The sequence below is a fragment of the Agelaius tricolor genome, unplaced genomic scaffold (genome assembly GCF_023055355.1).
Source record: "Agelaius tricolor isolate 1412-34295 unplaced genomic scaffold, bAgeTri1.0.p SCAF_11, whole genome shotgun sequence".
Taxonomy (NCBI): domain Eukaryota; kingdom Metazoa; phylum Chordata; class Aves; order Passeriformes; family Icteridae; genus Agelaius; species Agelaius tricolor.
Window position 1 is genome coordinate 20,559,131 of NW_027269271.1, and position 18,290 is coordinate 20,577,420.

An 18,290-nucleotide genomic window follows, 5' to 3' on the forward strand; every position below is an offset into this window, starting at 1 on the left:
TATTAGCATTATTCTTTTTTAATATTCATCTCCTTAATGCTTATCTAATGAGTTCTCAGGTGTCTTTCAGAGACCTGAGTGGAGTTCTGTTATTTAAGGACTCAGTCTGGCTTGGCTGTTTAGCTAGAACAGGGATGGAACCACAGAATCATCTCTCCTCATTGAAATACAGAGCTGAGACATCTGCAGCAAGAACTGAGCTGCCTTAGGTTCCTTTTGTAGCTGAGAGGGCCAGAAGAGGAGTCATCAGAAAACCTTACCTGGGTGCAGTCTCAGACAGCTCTGTTCTTTTCTTTGGTGTTGACTCTTGAATTTCACAGAGCTGGTTAAGACATGCTGAACTGGCAGTCAGGGAAAGGAGATTCTTCTACTTTTGCTCAGGGATTTTTGTTACTGATATACCCAGTATATCAGTAACCTTAAGGAATTTGCTTATTGTAGTGTTATTTCAGCTCATATCTTTGAAACCTAATGTGCCAGGTATTTCTATAGCTAGCTTTTGTAGTTTGGGGAAAATGATAATGGCTCCTTTTCCTTGACAAATTTGTAGCTACTACACAAAGCCTATCAGTGTGGGCATTTAGATTAGTGTAAAGTATGTAGTATTTTCAGCTGAACATCAACAACAATATTGTTGCATTGCTAAAAGTTAAAATAAGCCTTTTTCCTCTTTTCCCATAATCAGTCTTCATTTTCCCACATTGCTGTTAGAGCTGTTGAACAGCTGCAGATTTCTTCCTTGGATGAATGAAGAGCACAACGCTCCAGGTGGCATTTGTTGCTTGGTTCCAGTAATGAGCATAACTGAGGGTGTGTATCTGCAGTTTCCTTTGACCTCACCAAAATCATCTCCAGAGGAATGGGAAATATTCACCTGATTGCCATCTTTTCATGAAGCTGTGGCAGATCCATGCAGAAGCACTGCCACAGCCTCCTTGCTGCAGCATGAGTAATGTGACAACGCCAGCATCAAAACAGTTCTGACAGCACCTAGCAAATGAGGGAAGCATGTGGGAGGGTACTGGAAAAAGATTTAAATGGTATAGTGTGCATGTTAATTTTGAAACAAAACTGAGTGAGGTAGGAGAGCCTGAGAAGAGGTGTCTTTGGCCTGGAATTTTGCGTTTAGGAAACGTTCTCACTCTTATGAATGGTTCTAGTGGCTGTAAATACCTTCAGTACACGATGCAGGAGAGAAATGAAACAGGCCTGCTTCCTGGGCACTCCTACCTCCCATGAGTTACTCCCTGGCAGCGTGGGCTCCTCATGCTGCCCCACACCCCAGGAACTGGGATGCTCTCACCATTATCCACACTGCTGGCTGAAGGAAGAGCTGCCTCCTCACAGGCTGTAGGCAAGGTGGGTGGCTGGTTTTCATATCCAGGCTGAAGTCCTCCATATGGAGTTGGGCTGTAAAGCCTGTCTTTATAGCCCAACAAGTATGCTATAGACCAAAGCAAACTACTTCAAAACATATAGTGACTCAATCCTACAGTCTTGCTGAATGTAGGGAGGCATGGCAGCGTGTTGTACCCATGCACCTCCAGGGACACTTCAGGCATGGGGATCAGATGGTTGTGAATGAGCTGATATTAGCTCATATGCTTGGACTCTCATTTCCTCAAGTGCTGCTGCTTCTCTTGAATACAGTATCTCTGCAACTTTTGGGCTAATGTTCTTGCCTATCCTCACAGCAGGGGTTAACTCAAACTTCCTCCCAAACAATTAAAAAGAAATTACAGTGTCTTGGGTGCAGGACAGTGTGCATGGATGCCTTTAGTGTGGGTGGTAGGTGCTGATAGGCTGCAGGTACAGGTACAGAGGAGCAGTTAACTTGCAGACAGTTCCATGAAAAACAGAGTGATGTGATACAGGAGAGCAAGGAAACTGGTGATGGGGAACGGCTACACCAAAGGGGTAAGCAGCCCATGTGGTTTGGAACTGTGGTTACCTGTGGTGGATGGCTGCCCAGGCTACTTGGCTCTGCAGCAGGAACGCAGCTTTGCTTGTTCAGGCCCAGCAGAGCCAGGGCAGGATGAAGAGAGCAGTTGTGTTGGCAGCCAGAGATGGGTCTGTCCTGAGTCCTCTCTGGCCTTCCCAGTTCCAGCTGGATAGATGTTTCCACACACTGTTTAACAGCTGGTGTCCACAGGGACTGGCAGAAGTGTAAATGCTCATATTCTGCCATTCTCTCTTTCATATGCAGAAGTAGCACAGGGCATTCTGTTTAGAAGCTCAGCCATCCACACAGTGGGGCTGGAGCCAACCCTGCTTTTCCTTGCTGGTTGGAGGGTGACTCCTGTGGGAGTAGAGGTCTGCAGTACTATCATCAGCAGGGAGACCCCTAACTTGAGCCCTCAGCACTGTGCAGAGCCTGGCAAGGGGAAAGGACAGAAAAAGAGATCTTGGCTCTTCTCCCTCCCCACTAGAAGCGGGTGAGGGGCTGCCAAGGGCTTTGCAGCAGGGAGAAGAAAGACGGCGTTCATGGGAGCTGCGTGACTCCGAGCTGGTGGGCTGGGAGCCAGGCACGTCAGCACCTGATGGGCCAGCACAGGAGGAAGGGCTTCCTGCTCCTCACTCCTCACCTTCTCCAGAGGAGCCCTTTCAAGAGGTCCCAGCCCAGTGTAGTGATGTCGCTCCAGCCCAGAACAGGCAGGACAGTGGGGCAGGACTGTTGCCTGTGTGGGGCATTGCACTGGCACAGTGTGCTGGGGAGGTCTTTCCCCAGGAGCCTGATTTGTTCACTGCTACCCTGGACCATGCTGGCTGAGACAGCTGCCCAGGATCCCTCCTGCCTGCCTGTGTCCTCCACCAGATTTGGGGGACCTGGATCAGTCCTTTTGCCATCTTTGCAGACTGCAAAGAAGCAGCCTCTACTTGTGCATTAGCTGTGTGGAGGCTGCACAGATCATTCCCAGAGAGAGTGCAAGGCTAGGGCTGTGGGGGTGACCCTGGGGGCTGGAGAACCATCACCTCTCACAGCAGATCCCTGCCCCTTCTCCAGGCAAGCTGCAGCCTGCTTAGAGAATCCTTCCTCTAGAAGCCACTGGACAGAAGAGCCCTTGTGCAGCCTTTTTGGAGAGGTGCCTGGTACCTGCTGAGGCAGACTTTCCACTTCCCAGTGAACAGATGCCTGGCTATGGCTGGGCCATATGGTGTTTTGGACTCTGCTCTCCCAGCACAACCTCTCCTCCAGCCTTACAAGCAGGTGAGATTGCTCAGGGCTCTGATCCCTGGCGACAGCTCCCTGCAGGCTGTTGGAGCTGCCAACAGTCTGGTGCAGGGGGAGGTGTGACAGGCCTGTGCTTGGAGCGTGTGCCTCTGGGAAGTGCCACTCAATCAGTGTGGCCTTGATGCTGGGTCACTGTTCCTGGAGAGGTTTGGCTGTGCAGGGGGCTTGCCTTGCTGGCCCGGGATCTGAGGAAAGCACACCTTGCGGTGAGGGTGAGTAAACAGCACTTCAGGTTTGTGGTCAAGGTTGATTGTGACATTGTGGGGACACCTCTGAGGCTGGGATGAAATCAGACTCTGCCTGCCTGCCAAGAGTTGATATCAGAGCCAGAATGTCTAGATTCACGATCTTATCCTGTAAGCCATTCCTACATGAGCTGCTACATCCTTCTGATTTCTCCAGCAGTCTCTGCTGCTTTTCCCACTCAGTCAGGTTTATTGGGTGAGCGATTGCCCGAGGCTCAGTGTAAGCAGTTGTGCTCACTGTCAGGCCATGTGGATTTGAGATGGGAAGGGAGGAGCTGGCAGCTTTGCCCTTTGGCAGCATGTTGCAGGGTACAAAGCCAGCCAGCCCTCTTCCTTGCCAAGCTGTAAATTTGGCCTCTTGCTCTAGCGCTTCTCTGGCTTTTCCTGTGAGCTGAGGGTTCATCCCACTCATGCTGTGGCTGGTCTGCTAACTTGTCCTTCAGCTCCCTGTGCCCTTATGCTTGCACACACAGTTCTGTCAGCTCAGCTGCCTGGGTGCACTTCTGACTCATCATGTGCTGCCTGGGCAGCTCCCCATTTCATTACTGTTAGGAGTTCATGGCAGGGCTGTGAAACTCCGTTCCCCTCTTCCCCACCCTGCTCAGTCCCATGCACCCAGGAGGGACAAAGCCTATGGAGCTGTCTGCCCTGACCAGGATATCCCTAGCAGTGATGCTGTGCTTGGCTGGGATGCTCTGTGCCCTGGTCTGTCCCTGGCATCTCTCTCCTATGGAGATCTCTGCAGCATAGCACAGGATCCCAAGATCCTGTGCCAGTGCAGGGCAGAGGAGCTGGTGCTTCCCCAGACATTCTGGCAGGGACCAGCCATTTCCATCTGCATAATGGAGACTGTAGCACAACCACCATCAACCCACTCTGAGATATTTTTAGGCCTGGCTGTGCTGATGAGGGAGAGATGACAGGCTCACTCCACATCCAAACCATGCGATGCCTCTCCCAGCTGCGGCCACCTGGTGCAATGGGAGAAGCGTGGGCTGTTCCCCCAGAGAAGGCAGCACTGACTGGGTGCTGTGGCTCTGGGCTTGCTGGGAGCAGCTACTGGTGCTGGATACCACCATCCTTCTCCCTCTGAACTTGTTCAGCTTCACTGCTTTTGAGAAAGCAGCTTAATGAATTCCCCAGGTCTCACTAGCTCTTGACATTAAGGGTATTTGCTGGCTTGTGAAGGAAAAGGAGGGACAAAGCTGTGGGACTGAAGCATGACAGTGACACGTTTGCACATGCTCACTTGCTGTCACAGAATTGGGGAGCCCTTTCAGCTGAGGAGTTTGGCTTTTCTGCAGGGCCTGAGGCTTGCTGGAAAGTTCTATGGAAGAAGACATCAAGGCTTCCCCTTTTCATCAGAGCCCTGTGTGGGGCTGCAGCTGGTGGAGTGGGAGGAGCAGTAGTTTGGAGGTGACTGGGGTGAGCTGATGGAGGACAGGAGATCTGGGGCACAAGGCTGTCTCCTTTGGCCAGGCTTGTCTGAAGCTGGTCCCTCAGCACTGCTGGGGAGGCCTTGCATGAAACAGGTCCCCAATGCCCTGGACACACACAATGACATAGTGCTGCTGGGCGGTGACATTGCCAAGCCATGACTCTGTTGTGGGTGCTGGCAGAGGGGAGAACTGTCCTGCACAGGATCTGTGGCTGGGTTAGAGGGGAGCTGGGCTGGACTGGAGCAGGCTGCTCTACCCAGCTTCACACCAGGGTCAAATGCCAGCCCGGGTGGGTTGCTGGACTCTGAACACAAGACTTGTCTGGGTGACTGCAGAATTAGGTGGTGCTAATCTTCCCCATCCACAGGAACCAGTCTGTCAGGAAGGGTGTCACTGGTACCAGCACCTCACTGTGTTTGTCTTAGCCCATCCCTTCATTGGAAGGACCAGTTCAGCTGCAGCTGCAAACCTCCCTCAGCTGGCTACTGAGACCTGGAAAGCTCCAGCCCTGAGCAGCTGCTTCTGCCTGACCCTGTGGATCTGCCAGTGTCCCCCAGCATAGCTGTGGCTCAGGTGATGGCTGCAGAAAGTTCATATTCCCTTGGGTGTGGCATAGGAAGTTGATTCCCATGGAGCAGGGTAAAGAAGCTTTGTTGGAGAGGTGGACCTTTGTCCCCACCTTCTTGTGGCTGGGTGGGATGGGCTGCAGCTGAAAACAAGGACTGCTGGCCTGGATGGTCCTCCATGACTGCTGGGGCAGAGGCAGAGCCCTCCATTGGCTGGCAGCTCTGTACATTCACTGTTTAGGATCCCACTTACTACACAAGGATCCAGTGTTCCTTAGTCCTGTTCTCACTCATACCAACATAGACTTGTGTGACTTCCAGTGATGTACTCGGGGGGGTTGAGGTGTTTTGGCAGCACCCTTCTGTCTGTGTCCCCTGCCTATGGCTGGCAGCTGCCTCTTCATGGCTGCTATTAGCCACATCCTGCCAGCAAACAGAGCACCCAGAGGCATTTCCCCCTGGCTGCTTTAACTGCCTGTTATGAAAAGCAGCTGCAAGAATGCACAGGTTGTCTGAATCTCCAAAACCAAGCATGTTCATGTCCTGCAGCAGAGCACCAGCCCTTGGCTCCATCCTGCAGCACAGGGGTCAGGACAGTGCAAACTGAGCCCTCAGCCCCTGCACCCTCTCACACAGCTCCTAATGGCCCATGTCATGCTTCTCTCCTTTCTTCCTTTTCCCAAGAGAGACCAGATAAGCCTCAGCACCCAGGAGTGGGGAAGAAAGGCACTGGGACATGGCAGGGCTACCTCAGCTGGCAGCTACCCTGCCAACTCAGTGCCCCAGGCCAGGCAGCTGCTCTCATGACCAACAGGGAAGCACCTCCACCAGCAGCACCAGCACTTCCTTCCACCACCTTCCCAGTGGCTGACAGTATTTGAGGTGGCTGGTGCTTTCCCTTCCTCCTCCCTCTCCTTGCCCTTGCTACTTCCCATCTCCTTGATCCCTTTCCTGAGCATCATGCTTGCCCTGGTCTCAGATGTGTAGGAGGTGGGATGCTTCAAGAGCATCTCTCTGGGCTCATGGCCCTGCACCCTGGGAGGTGTTGATGTTCCTTGGTGCATGACAGGGTTTTCAGAGGGGCAGTCACCCACAGGGGTGCAGCCCGTGGCTCTGCAGACAGGACATGCCCTGGGAGTTGCTTGCCAAAGGCAGCATTGCTGACCATTTCCTTTGGGCACCTGGGGAGGAGATCAGAGTGACCCAAATGGGGAAGGTTTGTAAACCTGAAGTGGACACTGACTCAGGCACTTGTGCTGCTGTGCTTATGCTGTGGGTTTTGGCATCAGCTCACTTGGGCATGTATGGGAGAGACAGGTATGAGTAATAGAGTTGGTTGCTGTGCTGTATGAAGGTTGCTGGTGCATTACTTGAGTTCAGAGGCTCCAGTTCACCATGGAGCAATGGAGAGGAGGTTCAGGCTGAACAGGATGAAAAGAGGAGCCCATGGCTAGTGGCCCCATCACCATAGCAAGGCAGCTGAAGGTACACAAGGGGTTGCTTCAGTGCAAGTAATTAAGTACTAAAGCTCCAGGCTGGAAATTATGCATTCCCTGGGTCAAGGGCTGACAATGAGCATTGCTGCAGGTAGTGTAATGCCACAGAGCCAGCTCAGGCTGTTGTACCTGTTTTTAGAAAGACGTGCACGAGCTGGAAGAGCAGGTGAACAAGATTGTCCTCAGGCAGAGCCCTCTGCACCTTTTCCACTGCCTTCTCTGGCTTGCAGGAATCAGTCCTGGCCTCCTTTTTGCTGCTGGAGCTGTTTGGACAGGAGATCAGGAGGGGTGCTTACAGGTCAGGGCAAAACAGCAAGCACGTCCGTGCAGCATCTCTTCTTCATGCCTGAGCCAGCAGTGTCAAAAAATTTAAGTTGAGCCCTTAAACTTGTTGAGATCTAGTTGAGATCTAAACTTATTTTTCAAGCTGCTTCATGGTAGGGATTGCTGCCCCTGCAACCTTCAGTGACCATGCTGTACGTAATTCCAGGCTTCAGTTTTTCCCATCTTCAACTTCTCACCTTTGGCTTCTGCACTTCCTTCTGCCCATACCAGTACTCTGCTCCTTCTGGCAGTGAGGAGACCCTCTCCTGGGGCAATGAAATAGCTTGTACTCCTCACACCCTATGCAGCCTTATTTGTCACATTTCCAACTCTTAGCTCCTTTTTTGTGGTGGTGTTGCTGCTCCTTGGGATTTCTGTGCCTGTTCTGAAGTTTGGATAGCTGGATCAGACATCAAGTTGGCTTTGCCAGAGCTGTAGCTCTGCTTGGAAATCCTCTCCATGCCCCTCTGACTCATGGCCCTCAGGCCAAGGTACTGCAGGCTCATGGGAACAGTCACGTGTGGGGACAGCTCTTTTGTAGCTTTTTTCCTTAATTTCGCCTCCCACCCTCACTTTCAGGAAGATTCTCCACTCTGTGGTACAGCCTGTCTTCTCCATTCCCAAGAACCTTCCTTTGCAGCCCACCTCTGGGCTGGGAGCTGTTATAATTTTCCCAGGCCATTCTGCTCATGCTGTAGCAGCAAGCAGCATTCACTGTTTTATCAGCCCCAAATGTAAGCCTTCATCTTGTTATCCAGATTATTGATATTAAGACCTATTAAATGGCACTGGATCGGGGGTCACTGGGGGTCTAGGTAGGCTTTCTGTTGTTGATGTCTCCCCATTAAGCCTTGGCTCATTGACAGATCTCAGAATGCAGCTGTTAATACGTGTAGTTGTTAATCTACTTGAGTCTTATTAATTCTTTATAATACATACTTTTAATTAAAATCCTGCAGCATTATTGAAGGCAGTGGAGAAGGCAAAGTGTTCTCTATAAATGCTCCTACTCTCAGCACCCAGGACTTTCCTTTTGCCCAGGAAGAATTTTCTCTGTGTAACAGCCTCAGGATGCCTTTAGCTGTGCTTTCACCTACAGTCTGGGGCTCTCTGCCATTTCTCTGCCCATTGCTTTGACCCTTTAGGTTATGCTGGCCTCCTGCCAGCTGACCATTCATTAACACATGTGTTTGGGAGAGTCTGGGATTAAATCATAAAATTGTTTGCAAATTACTTGGGTCTGTAGCATGAGTGTGGCTGGTTTGGGGAGCTGCAGCCTCTTCTTGTGCCACTGCTTTGCTGAATTCCCTCCTCTCTGTGACAGCATGTGAGATGGAGTCACTCCTGCCATTCCTATTTGAGAGGAGGCAGTGGCTGGATGGTGCCTGCCTGACCTGAGTCTTCCAGCTGTTTTTATGGTATGAAAGGGGATGGGGTAATGCCTGTCTTGAGAGCTCAAGATGAAGCCATTGAAGTTCATTGCCATCACAGTTCTAAGCATCTCAGAAATTCAAGTTTATTCAGCAATCATCTCAGAAATTCAAAGACAGCACTTCTGGCTTCAGAGAGGCAGCGTGGCCACAGCTGGAGCTGGGTTCATTCAAGGTTCCTGCAGCACTGGCATGAAGAAATGCACTGTGATATCCAGTGATGGCACCTGGGCTGAGCAAGACTCCCTATTTCACTCCCAGATCTCAGGTAGGCTTCACTGGGGAGGCTGCTGGGGGGGAGGTTATTTTACCCGGTTTCTTCAGGAGTAGAATTAAAGAGGGAACCTTCACCTAGCCTATTTTAAGAGGCTGTGTTCATGGTGTGCAGCCTGGTAACTAGTCAGTGCACAGATTCTATGGTGACCATTGTCACTCTGGACAGAATGGGTAAAATATTAACAGGCATTGCAAAATACTTCCCAGACAGTCAAACCAGTCTGCATGCCAGCAGGCACTCCTTGCTTCTGTGCTCTCCTCTCTTTCATGGTGCAGTAACCTACTGGGAGCAGGACATTTGCTCCTGGACAGCTCACCAGGGCTTAGCAAATCTTCCTAAGGCCTGCCATGCTCAGCTCCCTAAGCCCCCCCCCAAATGTGGCAACCATGACATCCATGATTCTAGGACGAGGGAGCAAGTGAGGGAGGTGTGTGGGAGTGGAGGTGTCTGCAACACAGCAAACTCCATTCCTCAGTACCTGGATGTGCAGCTGAGATACAGGTGGTTCTAACCTGCCAGCAGGGGGTCTGGAAAAGATTCGAGACGATCCTTCCTGAATCCTTATCCTGATGCTATGGTAGAAAGGACTAATGCAGCCTTTTAAGTCAGAAAATAGGAAAAGCAGATTAAATCCCTCTGTCAAAGCATTAGGGAGGCTTGTTGTGGGATTCTGTATCTTGAAAAGGATTCAGGGAAATCAGAGAGGCTCTATAGAACAGAAACACAAAAAACGGCTTGAGGGTGGGAGGAAAAGCCTGGCAGAAAGAGAATTAAGCGACTCAGTATATTTAGCTTTTCAGAAAGACGGATGAGAGGAGGTTTGCCTGCAGCATATGTGTAGTGTCACAAAGAGAAAATGCCAGGCTCTGAAAGGCTCTTTAATCAAGCAGAAGGCAGAATAAAATGGTATGTCTGCAAGCTGAAGCCAGACACAGGGAGGTGGGATGCTCTTCTGAACGTGAGGGTGAGGGACTCCTGAAACAGACCCAGAAAAGTGGGAGTCTTCAATGATTGTCTTCAATTCAAGCCTACCTCCTCTCTTGGAAACTATGAGTGAACCAAACATAGTGTATTGGAATTACTGCAAGGAGATGAACTGCTGAGCAGGGTGCTGGGCAGGGGCTTGCACTGTATGACTGCCTGCCAGGTGGGCCCATTGGGTCACATCATCTGAGGAAGATCCTTGGAAAGCTGGTCCACTCAAGCAGAGCACTTGGGGAGGCAATCAGGCAGGCTCCAGGTGTTTACCTGCTCCCAAAGTGGTAAGTGTGATTCTTTGCTGTTCAAAACATCTGGAGGGTGGCAGAATTTTTGAGCCAAGTTCAGATTGTTTTAACTTCTTTTGTGTGGGCCTGGTGCTGATGCTGTATAACATTTCTGTTCCTAGAGTAGCCAGAGCACCAGATATGTAAAGTGTTCTCCACAGTCTGATCATGTTCAGAGTCTGCATTTAAGAATAATACATAAGGAGTGTGTGAGATGAAACAAATTTGGTCAGAGAGATAAGATAAACTACAAGTGTCTTATAGCCCAGATTGCATTCCTTGAGCCTGTGCATCAGCAGAGGTAATCTCTGTCTAGCCATTACTGAAAGAGATCTTTGCTGTGGTATATAGTGGTATGTAATTAATCATAAAATATTGCATTAATTAGGATTGGGTCTGATTTGATGACATTTAATTTGGGGAGAAGGATTACAGTGTGAGTATTAGAATAGTAATTTTTATAGGGTAAAGAAACAAAATGAGATTAGAAGTCTCTATGAAGGAAGCCTGGAGGCTGATGTGTGTATTTGACATCTGATGCAGATAGTTACAGCCTAACTTAATTTACTGGTGGGAAAAGATGCTGCTCAGCATCTCCTCATGCACATGAGGGGAATTTGCAGAGGAATTCTGGCATGCCTCAGGTGGGCTCCTTTCAAAAGAAGGGCTGAAGGAAGCTTTGCTTGTGGTCATGGTGGTGTGTCCAAGTCATGCTTAGTCCAACATGGATGTCTCTGCAGCATTGATGCAGGGACATAGGGGTAGGACCCCTCACTGCCTGCTCCAGGCAGTGACCAGCCCTAACTGTTTTATGCTACCTGCTAATGCAGCCACCAGCTGTGCCCTCTGTCAGAGCCTTTTTTCTCCAGGTCATAGCCAGTGCTGCCATAGGAAATTCTCTGCAGACATATGGGTAGCTACAGGTTCAGCTGGTTTGCTGCAAGTGGGTTTTGTTGAGCAGGATGGGCTAGATCACTTGCCTGATCACTTGGTCAGTTTGGCTTTAAAAAGCTCCAGAGCATTCTGGAAAGCAGCACAGCAATATGATAGGATTTAATCAGACTTAATTATTCCCCTGCTGTCTATCTCCTAGCAACATCCAGCTTGACATCTGCCTGCGAATGAAATGTGTAAGCTAAGTAGAAACATGTTCAGACTAAAGTCCTGCTACTTGAACCAAATCACGCCACTAATCATTACCTTAATTCATCTTATGGCCATCAAACAGCTGCCAGGCACTGGTACCTGATTTTCCAAGATGCACAGCGCTCGCCTTGTGAGTTTTTTCCAGGCTGGCAAGGAGGGTGACTTCATCCCGGGCTCTTTGCAGCACACTGACACCTGATAACGGGGTTAGAGTTTCCTGAGTGACAAACACGGGCTCAGGGGCAAGCCCCAGACTTGTCGCTATTTGTCTTCGTGCTGTAGGTCCCTGCTTATCTCATCACTGAAATCACATCACCCGCTGTGCCCACACACCGCGGGGTTCAAATGCGGTACGGGGGCGGTTTAGGTGAAGCTTGGGGACAGCTGGAGCAGATGTGGCGCAGTGGCAGCAGGCAGTGCAGCAGGTCCGTGTCACAGGGACAAGGGCGGTTGAGGCAGGGAGATGAGAGCCAGCTTACGCAGACGGAGGGATGAAGAGGGGAAGAGAGGAGCAGGCATAAAGCAAGCGTTTGTGAAGTAAAACTGGGCTCCAGCCAGACACGATGTGGCACAGGAGCCGGTGGAGCTGCTGGAAGAAATGAGCCCGGCAGCAGAGCTGGGGCCATAGGAGGAGGCTGCCTGCACCAGCCCTGGCTGCCAGCTCGCCCTGAAGCTGGAGGGAAGGGAGCTGCCTCAGAGCAACGAGCATCCTGAGCAGGTCAGCCCTTCGAACTGGGGGTTGATGGGCCAGTAGCTTGGGGGCAGATCTACAGACACACCTCCTCACTGGGATATTGGTGTCAGTGATACCTAGGTGCTTGCATGAGTCTGTTGGTCTCTTGTGCTGTCTCTAGAAGTTTTTGTTGGCATCCAAAAAACCTAATGGTGTATCACTGTGACACATGTCTCCCTTGTGTCTCTGCAGAGGAGCATGATAGCTCTGGAAGCCTGGCTGCATGTGTGCCACACTAGCAACCAACTTGTACTGACTTCATTTGTGCGAAGCACAAAGTGGGGTTTCTGGCTGTGAAAATGGGGCTGTATGAGCCACCACCAGCTCCCCCTGTGACCAGCAGGAACTTGGCCTTTTGTCAACTGCCTTTGTCAACAGAGCTCAGCCAGCTCTGTGCTGTTCAAGGCAATGTCTGCCGTTCAACATCAGCACCTGGGCTCACCTCAGTGGGAGCTGCCACCATGCTGGACATGATCTTACTAAGATTCCCTTAAAAACACCTTTTGTTTTCCTTCTGTTTTCAGTGACAAATGGAGGGTCACTGGATTGGTCACTAAAGATGCAGGTTTATTCCTCACTGTTTCTTTCCTTTCAGATAACTTTGCCCTTTTTGACTAATAATTTCTCTTTGTCATTCTATCCCTGAGAGGTGTTACAGTAGAATTTGTCATTTGCCCTCTGCCTAAGGACCATTAGATGGCTGTGGGGCCAGCAAGAACGAGGCAATGCTGTGGGAAGGTTGCGTTGGAGGCTGTTCCCAGTGCTGCTGTGCTCAGAGGGCAGCTGTGCAGTGAGGTGGAGACTCACACACCGGGAAGCGCGTGGAAGCTGCACTGTGTGTGTGGCGTGAGCTGTGCTGCGCTGAGGAAGGGCAGCTGGGGGGGTCCGTGCCACCCGGCCTGGTGTGGTCCAGGGGCGGAGGCTGTGCCACAGCGGGGAGGTGGCGCAGAGCCGTGCAGGGGCTGGGCAGCGCCTTGCTGGGTGTGCAGTGCTGGGAGGGTTTGCAGAAGCCGGATTGGTAGTGTGAAGGCAATGGCCGGACGGTGCAGCAGGGACAGGTGCTGTGCGGGGCAGTGATGGAAGCAAACTCAGGGCTGCGTTGCCGTGTGGTGGCTGCAGCTTGGCTGTGCAGAGCGGGGTAGGGCTGAGAGGCCATCGGAGCAGCGCTGGGCGTTCGGGCAGTGCAGCACCTGAGGGGAGGCGCAGAGCACTCGGTGCAGTGCCTGGAGGGTGGGCGATACCGTGTCACTGCAGGGGCAGCAGCTGAGGTGCCTCAGCTGGCGGAAGGTGCAGCGCTGAGGGGTGACAATGCGGGAGCCTCACAGCGGGTACAGTGCTGGCAGGGGCCACCCAGTGCCATGCCTGGAGGCACCGCAGTGCTCTGGAGGTGCCGCGGCGTGACTGGGGAGCGGTGCCCGGCGGCGGCCGTGAGGGGGGAGCGGGCCCGGGCCGTTTACCGCGGCGCCACCGCCACGCGCTGATTCTGGAGGGGCGCTCTGCGCACGCGCACCGCTGTCCTGCCGCAGCGCTCCTCCGGCGGGGACCCCCTGCCCGCGCGCCATTGGCTGCGGAAGCCTCCCGCGATTGGCCGGGGAGCGACCCCCCGCGCCGTCCCATTGGCCGGCGGCAGCCGCTATGCGGGCGGGCCCCGCCCCGCCCCGACGCGCCATTGGCGGCCGCGGCGCCCCCCGGCGGCGGCGGGTCCCGCTGGGCGCGCCCGGCATGGCGGCGCCCGCAGCCCCGCGCCCGGGGGGCGCAGCCGGCGGCCGAGCGCCCGGGGCCGGCGGCGGCCGGGTGAGGAGTGGCGGGGGGGAGCGGGCGGGCAGGGCCGCTCACAGCGGCTGGCGCGCCGAGCGGGGTCCGGCGGGGCGCGGCGCGGCGTAGCGTAGCCCGTAGCGGAGCACGGCGAGGCGGGGGCAGCCCGGCGGTGGCGACGCTGCTGCCCGTTCAAACCCAGGCTCCAGCCGGCTGCTGGCGGCTGTCAGCTGGCGGACAGCTGCCGTCCTGGCCGGGCCCGGCGAGCCCCTCTCCCCAGGCACCGGTACCGCCTCTAGGGCAGCGCGTCCCCGCAGCGCGCAGTGCCCGGGGCTCCAGCCGGGAGCAGCGCCGCGCCGGCCGCTCCCGCGGGCCCCCCGACCGCGGGACACCCCCACGCTGGGGGCTCGCTCTGTGGCGTGTCGGCAGGACGCGGTGCTCGCCAGGCCTCGGCGACCAGGGCCGCGCTGGTCTCGTTTGTGTGAGGCGGCAGGAGCGGGGCTGATGCTCGGTCACAGCGTGGCGGTGACCCCCGGCTCTCCGGAGCGGCTCTGACCCTGTGGCGGCCAGAACGGGCGGCTGCCCCGGGTGGTTCTTGTTCCGTTGATACGCTTTGGGGAACGCGTGTGTTTTATCTGGTGGAGGAACACGTTTTGGGATCTGTGCGTTATGGTGGGTATGGGATTGCACGTTTTGAAGAGGATGCCCGTTGGAGAAGGTGGCTCCAGCCTCAACCTGTTTTTCTTTCTCAGGTCATGTAGAAGAACAGATTTAATGTGAAGATGGGACTCTTGGTGTTTATGCGTAACCTGCTGCTAGCCCTCTGCCTCTTTCTTGTACTGGGATTTCTGTACTATTCTGCTTGGAAGTTGCACCTTCTCAGATGGGAGGATTCAAGTAAGTAGGGGAACGGTGCAACTGTTTCTGGGCTCCCTAAATCGCCTGTTAAATAGTTGCAGTAGGTGGTTCCGATTTAGTAGTATTAGAGGGATGTGATTAAGCCCACTCAAATGCTAGAGCTTTTAGTATGCTTAAGGGGTCGAATTTGTGACTACCTAATGCTCTTTATGGCTTTACTTTTATTACTGGGTACAAGAGCAGATTCATGCTTTATAAATCTAGTATTAGAGATCTCAGTTCTTGGAATATTTTGTTAGTTTATGATTCCTAATTGTCAAAATAAAGAGTTTGTATGTTGAGGCTTTTATTTCCTGAATCCTCTGCATTTTAACATATCTAAGAAAAGTTTGGTTTTTTCCCTCTGGTGAATTTTGATTTCTTTCTGTAATCATCTGTGCTGGTTATCTCATCATCTTACTTTGTCCTTCAGAAATCCCCATCTTCCATTTATCTTCCATGTTATTATCTGCCAAGTATCTGTCATCTAAAGGATGTCTTTCAACCTTTTTAAGTCCAAAAAGACATCTGACCTCATTGAATACAATCTGAGGATTGTACTGTGCAGTAAGGCCATAAAAGGTCACAGTTGCAATGAAATTAGGCTGAAGTTTGATTGCTCAGTTGCTGCTCTTATTTTTGTTTGTGTTGAATTTGCCTGCATGCAGGAACTGTTTATTTAAAACATAAAAACAAGAAAACAATTCCCTCCTCTCCCCTCCTGCCCAAAACACGAGCCAACCTTCTTTGCAGCTGTTCCACAGGCTGTTTCAGATGTCTCAGAGCTGACTGTTGCTCCCTGGATCAGTAGCTGAGAAACACTGATCCAGAACTGACAAGAAGCCGCTGGTCAAATTTCTTCTTTGCTGTACTGTGTTTTTGTGCATACTGGTAGAGATTTCTGCTGCAGTGCTTCTTGAACTTCACATTTTTTCTACCTCTGTGTGGTCCAAATCTGTTGTTGTGTGCTCTTAAGAAGTTTTGCATGATGACGGATGATGACTTGGATATGACACTTGTGCTGATGCACTGATTTTGACAGGGAACTACTAAGGTGCCTTGGACTAGAACAAGTATTGTAAGACTAAATTTGTAAAAGGAGTGTTGCATAGTGTTTTTCTGAGCAGGGATTTTTTCTTCAGGTTTGTGCTTCAGAGAGGGAGTTAAAAATCTTCATTATGTGTTTCTGCAAAATAGCACTTTTATTGGCAAGATGTAGAAAATCCTTCCTGCATGAAAATAAGTACAGTTGTGGTTAAAAGAACAGTTTTTCCATATCTGCTATGACATGATGATCTCATATGAAATTATACCACCTACCATCCTTTACTTCCTTCATGCCACCAGGAAATCACGTTAGACTTCCCAAGGCCTGCAAAAAAAAACTTTCATGCCACAACTTGCATGTGATCTTTGTTACAAATGAAGAAGCAGCTATGTGTTTATGTGTTATGCACCACGGTTCTGGGGAGGGTTCTAACTTTCTGCAATCCTCTTCAGATTTTGTGCCTTTAGCTTTGTGTGCTATTTGTTGTTTTACAGTCCCTGGGAGGTTTTGTGGTAACTTTGGGCTGCAGTGCAGTGTTGCAAATCTGTGTGCAGACGCTGTGGATTTCTATAAATGGAACACTTTTACCTGGAAAGATGACTCTTAAGTTGCAGCCTAGTTACAGTGATTTCTATTGAGTGCATTGGCTGCTTTTGGGTAACCAGGATGTTCTGACAGGAGCACTGTGAGGTAGCATAACCGACCTTTGGTTTGGTGTGTCTCCCTTTTTTCTGATCTTTTGTGTAAAATGTGTCATTCATTTATTCTTGGAAGTTGCAGTGCTTGCATTAAGCTTCTTCAACCTCTACAAAGAGGTGATGCTAGCTTGAGGATTCAGCTTGCTGTTCTTTATCAGTTGCCACAATTGATTTAGGCTGTACTGTTGTTCCTTCTAGACACTTTTGTGGGTTTTGTCTTAAATATTGGATGAAGTTCTTTGAAATATTAGCATAAGCAGCAGCCTAATGTAAAGGGGCAGATGTTACTTTGAAACAGTAAGGATGGTATCTGTTTTCAGTTGGTCTTCAGACTTTTTTTTATGCATCAAAACCCATTTTATTTATTGTGTAATTTAACACAGGAGGAGCTTATGCAAATATAAAGTAGAAATTTAAAACCCCATTTTGGGAAACTTCATATGAAGAGTTAATGTTAAATAAATAATGTTCTAGAAATCAGCTTTGGAAGTTAACAAATGACAGATTTGAATTACTTATTTAACTGATTAGGCCTTCTTGAGAATATGTAATATGATACAATGTATAATGGGGCAATTAGACTTTGTATTTGCTGAAGGGGAGCCTTGCTTGCTTAAGTGCCCCAGATAGGTGGTGCATAACTGTTGTGGTTTTATTTCCTGAATTACAACGTAGTGTGTGACCTTGTAAATTTCCTTAAGATTGATATGATAATGCTGATGTCCCCAAAGGCAAAACTAAGTCAGATGTGTTAATTTTGGGTCCTTAGTAATCAAGGATTATTGATTTTGTGTGAGTTATCTTCTTATTAAATTACTTGCATTTTTCTTGTGACTAGTGCCTTTTGTCTGTTTAATAGTGACTCCCTAGCTTCAGCAGTGACATTATTGTTCTGTTCTTTGTTCTAGAGGAGGTATGAAACTAAGCTGATCCCAGCACCTGACACCTTTGCAATCTCTTCAGAGACTGCCTTTAGTAAATTTGACACCTGTGTTTAATAATGGAAATAAACAAATTTGTTGTAGAGTATGGTGGAAAACACTTGATCTGCTTATTTGCTGCTTGTGTGGTTTGTTCACTTAATGTTTTAGAAGATGCCTCTGCTTATCCATTCTCATGGATGAATTTGAATGGTAACTGTAAAGTGGTTTACTGTGTAAACTAGTCTCCCTGACATTCGGATGTTCATGTATTTAGCTGCTAAAGTAAATAAATAGCTAAATTATTTTGTTTATATGTACATCTGATCTCTACAGAAACTTCGAAATAGACTGAAAGATACACATCAATGTTTCTTTTAATGTTCCCTTAACATTAAATGTTCTCCTCTTAATGTTAAATTTGTGATGCCTTAGTGAGTACTGCAAGATTATTCTCCTTCTTGAATGACTCTCCACCTTGCCAAAATACAAAGGAGAATAGGAAATAATTAATTTTTTAAAAGGCTTATCTTTACTGTGACAGGAATAGATCGAATTCGGCGAATGTGAACTAATTAACATTGAATTAAGTTCAACTCCTTCTTCTGTTCAGACAAACCTCCAGTGGTTGCTACCCTTCTCTCATCCTTTTAGTGAGCATCATGACTGGCTACTCTTCCCCAAGGCTTGTTTCATGTCAGTGGCAGAATGTTAGTTCTCAGAGCAGCAGCTAAGTACAAAAATAAGGGGTGTAATGCTGAATGCAGGAGGACCCTTGAGTTCTGGTGATGGTTGGGAGTACATGAGCAGGGTTTAGGA

General features: G+C 50.2%; 1 protein-coding gene across 9 annotated transcripts in view; it reads left to right on the forward strand.

Moving 5' to 3' along the window:
* Positions 1-9,040: 9,040 nt before the first annotated feature.
* Positions 9,041-18,290, forward strand: part of ST3GAL3 (ST3 beta-galactoside alpha-2,3-sialyltransferase 3) — a 172,739-nt gene continuing 163,489 nt past the window's right edge. For 4 of the 9 annotated variants that reach the window (XM_071436544.1, XM_071436551.1, XM_071436550.1 and 1 more), the window contains exons 1-2: positions 13,830-13,947; positions 14,661-14,805. In XM_071436544.1, the coding sequence (XP_071292645.1) occupies positions 14,691-14,805 (115 nt within the window). In that variant the 5' untranslated portion in view covers positions 13,830-13,947; positions 14,661-14,690. Of the gene's footprint in view, positions 10,272-10,332; positions 12,139-13,829; positions 13,948-14,300; positions 14,581-14,660; positions 14,806-18,290 lie in introns of those variants that run through there. The other 5 variants (XM_071436548.1, XM_071436545.1, XM_071436549.1 and 2 more) reach the window with 5 other exon arrangements.